This window comes from Alligator sinensis, unplaced genomic scaffold (genome assembly GCF_000455745.1).
Source record: "Alligator sinensis unplaced genomic scaffold, ASM45574v1 scaffold144_1, whole genome shotgun sequence".
Classification (NCBI taxonomy): domain Eukaryota; kingdom Metazoa; phylum Chordata; order Crocodylia; family Alligatoridae; genus Alligator; species Alligator sinensis.
The window spans coordinates 125274-132285 of NW_005843042.1; the positions used below are offsets into that span (position 1 = coordinate 125274).

Consider the following 7012-nt stretch of genomic DNA (forward strand, 5'->3'; position numbering starts at 1 on the left):
CTCCAGCTTCTCTAGCCACCACACTTGTTAAGGCTCCCTGACGTAACACTGCCAATGTCCATTAAAACCTCCAGTCCTTTAACATACATTTTGCTATGAAAACAATAAATCCTCACATCAAAAGAGAATAGCCTGCAAGAAAAACAGGCTATATGTGCGTCTCTGTTGGAATATATGTCGTTTACAGGGAGAAAACTTGGTACTTGTTTCTTATGAATCTGCCCACTACCTTGATGTCAGAGCTTCAGCATTGGAGATTTGCATGAATTATCCTGCATTGCATTTATTTTCTGAAGATGCCTCTTTTCTTAATCCTTAAGTAATACAGTTACTTACAAACCTATGGAAATATAACATTTGTAAAATGAATGCGATAGTCTTTGAACATTTCTTGGTTCTACAACATTCATCTCAGTTACTATTTATATGATACTTTACCTGGCATTTTGATTAGGTCTAGACTTGGCTTAAAGACCTTCAAAATGCTGAGGAAAAACAGGAAAAGGTATTTCACGTAGCTAAGTTCCTTTGAAAACAACATTCCCTGAAAATGCTAGATAATAACACATATAGCATTGAGGGTGCCCTCTGGTAATCTTCTAGACACTTTCTTAATGTGTGTGTTTTTTTGTTTTTATTTTTTATTTCCTGCCTTCTATTGGCTTCTCACCAACTTCCCTAATGTGGGTGGTCCTAGGAACAAGCCATGACTAAAGGAATAGTCAGGGTCAGTGCCCTCTGTGTTTATTTTTAGCAAAATTAGAGAATTTGTTAACATCAACATTGCATTCTTCCAGGAATGGTTTGACAAAACGGAGAATGCAATGGTCCAAGCAAAGATGGAATGTGAAGAGCAGGAGTGCATCATTGAGGAGGAAAGGGTGCAAGAGAAAAAGAAGGATGTTAAAGGGGAAGCTAAACAAAGGCTTTGTGAGTTGCCAAACATGCATGAAAGAGATTATCTAAATTTTGCTCAAAACACCTGCCTACCACCAACGTCCAGTGATATGGTTTCTTTGGAGAGTTTTAAGTTTTTAATGAATGAAGACATGTATGTCATGTTATGAAACTGCTTGCTCAGAAGGAACATAAAGTACAGAGGATCTTGATATGTTTAAAGAGGCAATTAAATACCATTACAAGTTAGGCTTGTTTAGCAGGAAAAGTTAAGCTGTCATCTTGATCTGAATCTGAACTTTCCCAGTGCTTCAAAATGAATGATGCAGGCTTATTGATAAAGCTAAGGGCATTATAGTCATATATTTAGGCATGCTTAGTTTCTGGTTTTAGTTGGGCCCCCGCAGGCTAAATTGAGTTCTTGCTTCATGATGTGGACAGGAGAATTAAAGGAGTCTCCTTCACCCATGGTGCATACCTGCAGAGGTTGGACATGCTTCTGGTCCTAACACTTAGAGAGTACGTGGATTTCGTACAGGTTGTGCAGGTACCAGACTGGCCCATCCAAATGGACAGGAAGGGCATATCTGCACCATCAAAGAAGCTTACTAGGGAGTGCCACAGTAAAGCATGTCATGTGCATTACACCCCAAAGCAGATATAATGTGGGTCCCTTGCTTTAATGCTGGGCATCTTGGAGAGCTTAATGCCATGCATCTATGGCATTTACTAAGGCAGCTATATCACATCTGTTTCAGCGTGTAGCATACAGAGCATGAATGGAGTTTTTAGTATGGCTCCACAAGAGGTAAAGCTACTAATGACTTCTCCTCACCCCCTCATCTGCTGACCCCCTTTTAAAGGGTATACAAGCAGCTCACATTTCACTCCAGGGGTGTATCCCCATGAGCGGGAATGTGCGTTTCCCTGGGGACAGACAGCAGCAGCACAAGGTGTGCCACTTGTCCCCGGGGAACTCCCATGCCACACATGCTCTGGTATGCAGCACGTTACCCTGGGTGGGGTAGGGGAGGCTGGGGCCAGCAACTGTGCTGACTCCAGCAGCCTTACCTGGGGTCTAGGGGGCCTCCAGGAGCTGCAGTTGTATCAGTCCTGCAACATGGAGCCTGCCCAACAACTGGAGTGTGGCTCTGGCCAGCCAGGCTCCAGTTCTGGGCAGCACATGCTGCTGCCACATGCACAGGTATTATGACCCCAGGATCTCCTGGCTTCAAACCTCCTCCTCCCCCATGCTGCAAAGTAGCAGCACAGGGAGTGCCTGCATGTGCGGTATATAGCACTGCAACACTGCATACTACATGTCCACATTTGTCTTAACAGGCCCTAGAAATCTGTGGCTAGGAACAGCTGTTGCATTTGTCCCTGGATAAGTAGTTTCTGGACTTGTATAAAACAAAAATATTTCTTGATTGACATGTACACACATCACCCTTCTAATGAGGGTTTAGAAAGCAGTGAAGCAGTGCTTTTCTGCCATTGATTCAATCTCAAGATAACTGTACAGATGTACTTTGCAATATCCCAGGATAAACTGTTACTACCTCTTATTTGGGACCCTTTTCTTTATTTATCCCAGGCCAATGGACATGGGCTTTGTCCTGGGCTAAAATGATTTATTCTAGGATAAATACAACATCTGTTTGCACCATTGGGTTTGCTACAGGTACAATGCTTTCAGGAGCTCCCACTGTCAATTAAAGTATTTGCATTGCACCCAGAGTGCAAAAAAAACCCCAGCTTCTGTTCCAAAGAATATTATGTTTAGGATGCAGAGTATCTTACTGGGTCCTGATCTTGCAGTGAGTTCTAGACAGGCAACACTTGAAGTCAATAGTTTGATGCTGTGCAGCAGACTTTGCTTGTATACCTTGCTGCAAGATCAAGAACTTGGAAACTAGTTATTCCCATGTCCTCAAAGTTTTCTCTTTGTATAAGTAGACAAATTATTGTAGAGAAATGGGATAATTCCCTATTAATGGTATTTTGATTTGCTGGAGGGTCTCTTCTTTGTATAATATTGTAAGTCTTCTTTTAATTTATTCAGCAATTGTAGAATTTACTAATTACTTCCTGCTCTCTTGCATTTATCAGTCTTTTATTATCATAATGTGGCTCAGATTTAGTTATAATATATAATTGTTTTTTACTTTCTAATCTCATTTAATTAGACAGCGAAAATACTTGAATCAGCAAGGCTGTTTTCTTGATCTTCCTGTACCACTTAATATACATGCTTCTTAAAAGCAAATATTATAGTCAAGCACCTAAACTTAAATTCATCCCTAGCATTGCATTAATTTGTTGGACTAGCTCCTCAATTCATGAAAATTGCCATAGATTTACACCAATTGAAAACTGGGCCCAATAATATTTCAGATCAATAGAGTAGGAAGCTAAGATCAGAATATACATTTATGGTTTGTACTACTGCTCAAAACATTTCCTATAATATTCAAACGTCTGAATAGTTTTGGAAAGAGTCATGTTGATTTTTTTACTTAAATTTTTTTTTTTTAATTTAAATGACTTTTTGTAGAATACATTTATATAAAATATAGTATACAATAAATGATATCAAAATGAAATATTTTGAGCAATGCAAAAGTATTTTTACTGAAATGTAACTTTGTGGAAAAGTTAGAATTTGGGGGGGGGGGGTGTGTGTGAGGGCTGGAGGAGCGAGAATTTGTTTGAAAACAAAGGTCAAGTTCTAAAAATCTCAAAACACTTTGCCAAGTAGAAATTCTGTCCTCAGAAATATCTGGATATATGTTTTGGTACTATTAAAAGTATGGTTCAAAACACAAGAAAGGTGTTTCCCTCAAAATATTGAAGTTGATTCTTACTGTTATATGTGGGTTGTGTTAGTCATGTTGTGGTCACAGAGGAACTAATCTCATACATGCCCTAAACAGAATGAGAGCAGAAGTGAGAAAATGTATAATACCCAAATGCTTTCTAAAAAGCATAGTATTAAGTAGATTACTTTTGAAGGATTTAAAAGGAATTAGAACCCCTTTCTGAAAAATATAACTATTACAAATATGTATATACATATATATGTATACACACACATACACACACATATGTATGTATGTGCGCATGTGTGTGCATGTGTATACACACACACACATAACTGTAACTGCATGTACAGTTATGTGTACATATACATGTGCATATATACACATGTGCATATATACACATGTGCATATACACACACACACACACACACACACACAGAAACATACATACATATATATGTAAGATAGATATGTAGGGGTGCAGCTAGGTGTCTGGAGCAAAGAGATAGCAACAAATTCCAGTTAGTACCATGGTTGCAAACACAAAGAGGTGGCTGCCAGCAACAGACTCTTCCTACCACCTGCCCTGCTTTGGCACCTTGACCAGTTGTCCCCATCACGCTTCCTCACTCTTGCAGTTACACTACTGTATGCCATTGTACATTCAATACAGTACGTCTATCAGGCTACCAGAGACATAAACTAGAAATATATAGCTCCCAAGTGATTCCATTTGAAAATGTATTTGTCCTTGTATTATAACCAGTAATCCCATCATAGGATCAGATTCAGTTTTTGCTGTGGAAAAAATGAACATCAGTTGGAGGCTGGGGTAACATTTCTAACCTTCCTATGACCGTGTCAGAGCTGGTACAAAGCTAAATATCTTTGCATTGTTTCTATATCAATTATAATACATATATACACATTTAAGCTTCCTATGGACATCTTATACTTAAAGGTAATGATCTGAATATGTTCTTATTGTTTCTAAATGTATAGGAGGGAATTTAATATACTTAAATATAAATTTAAAAATGTGGCAGGTTTTTTAGGCATTAAATTGACAAAAAATGTGTCTCTTAAGAGCTCTCTTTTTAAACTCCCCAAATTTTCCAATTAGCTTCCCATTTTAAAGCTACCAAACAAATTAAATTTTACAAAAGTGAGACACTGTAGAGGGCTCTGGTACTCTGTGAATAGGTGTTTAGCCCTTTTGAATACACAGTCCCTGGAAAGTATCTCAAACTGATCCTCCCCATAATAGAAGCATCTAAAATCATTTGAACATTTTGGCTTAAAAATTTGGAATTAACTTTTGTATCTTGTATGGGAAACTAGAAGGATATTTCAAGTAGTTTCTTAGTTTGGATATTTGCAGGGGATTAAGGTTTACTTCTCTTTTCTGCAAGAAGTAAACCTCAACGTAGCAGTGTGCATGTGCATACATGAGTGTGCATGCACGCACGCGCGTGCGCGCGCGCGCACACACACACACACACACACACACACACACACACCCACCAGATGTGTAGCAGGGCATCAGCTTTGCACAGAGAAGCTAGATGCATAGCAGGGCATCAGCTTTGCACAGAGAAGCTCCATCTGATATGCTGCCAGTGGTGGTGATGCAGCCAATTGCTTGCTGCAGCAGAGACTATTTTTTGCAGTTCCCCCTGCAACGGCAGTGCCTGGGGTTGCTCTGCTCAGTTTCCCTTTTGACCACCCCACTAAGAAACCCAGTAGCGCTTATTTTTATGTTCACACTTTTGTCTTGTTCATTCAGTGTAGTTTGTAGTTCATATCTAATGTATAGAGGATAATAGAGGACTGGGACTCAACATTGTGTAGGACAATGCAACTGAAGGCCTGATATAACATGCTCTATCTGTTTTCAAGGCATCTTGGGCAATGGTGTTAGCAGCCAAGAAAAAATGATGCATAGTCTCTACTTGAGTTATGCAGAGTTTCACAAATAGACATTTTTCTGCCATCATCTCCCTTTTTATATCATCCCTCTGCCATTTTACCTTTCCTCTCCAGGTCTGTTCATTTTATTCTGAACTTCCACTTGAATAGAAATCACTTGGCCTTTTGCACCCATCCCCATACTGAGTGGCAGATAGGAGCAGAAGGTTCTTTGTGATTCAGGATAGAAGAACTACTGGACTGCTGGCCATAGGGTTGGAGGACAGAAGAACTGGATGCCTTTAAGTCGGCAGGCCTGGATGAGCTCCATCCGAGGGTACTGAAGGCACTGGCCGACATCATTGCAGAGCCACTGGCGGGAATATTCGAACGCTCGTGGCGCATGGGCCAAGTCCCGGAGGACTGGAAAAGGGCCAATGTGGTCCCCATTTTCAAGAAAGGGAGGAAGGAGGACCCGGGCAACTATAGGCCAGTCAGTCTCATCTCCATCCTTGGCAAAGTCTTTGAAAAAATTATCAAGGCTCACATATGCGAGAGCCCGGCAGGACAAATTATGCTGAGGGGAAACCAGCACGGGTTCGTGGCAGGCAGATCGTGCCTGACAATCCAGTCTCTTTTTATGACCAGGTTACGAAACGCCTGGACACAGGAGGAGGGGTGGATGTCGTATACTTAGACTTCAGGAAGGCCTTCGATACGGTATCCCACCCCATACTGGTGAACAAGTTAAGAGGCTGTGACTTGGATGACTACACAGTCCGGTGGGTGGCAAATTGGCTGGAGGGTCGCACCCAGAGAGTCGTGGTGGATGGGTCGGCTTCGACCTGGAAGGGTGTGGGCAGTGGGCTCCCGCAGGGCTCAGTCCTTGGACCGATACTCTTTAATGTCTTCATCAGCGACTTGGACGAGGGAGTGAAATGTACTCTGTCCAAGTTTGCAGATGACACAAAGCTATGGGGAGAAGCGGACACGCCGGAGGGCAAGGAACAGCTGCAAGCAGACCTGGACAGGTTGGACAAGTGGGCAGAAAACAACAGAATGCAGTTCAACAAGGAGAAATGCAAAGTGCTGCACCTAGGGAGGAAAAATGTCCAGCACACCTACAGCCTAGGGAATGACCTGCTGGGTGGCACGGAAGCAGAAAGGGATCTTGGAGTCCTAGTGGACTCCAAGATGAACATGAGTCGGCAGTGTGACGAAGCCATCAAAAAAGCCAATGGCACTTTATCGTACATCAGCAGATGCATGACGAACAGATCCAAGGAGGTGATACTTCCCCTCTATCGGGCGCTGGTCAGACCGCAGTTGGAGTACTGCGTGCAATTCTGGGCGCCGCAATTCAAGAGAGATGCGGATAACCTGGA

The 7012-nt window shown here is 41.6% G+C and overlaps 1 protein-coding gene across 1 annotated transcript in view; it reads left to right on the forward strand.

Moving 5' to 3' along the window:
- LOC106723045 (cytokine receptor-like factor 2) overlaps positions 1-1067 on the forward strand; it is an 18233-nt gene extending 17166 nt beyond the window's left edge. Inside the window, exon 7 of the mRNA XM_025193408.1 lies at positions 798-1067. Within this exon, the coding sequence (XP_025049193.1) occupies positions 798-1067 (270 nt within the window). The remainder of the gene's footprint in view (positions 1-797) is intronic.
- The last annotated feature ends 5945 nt before the right edge of the window (positions 1068-7012 follow it).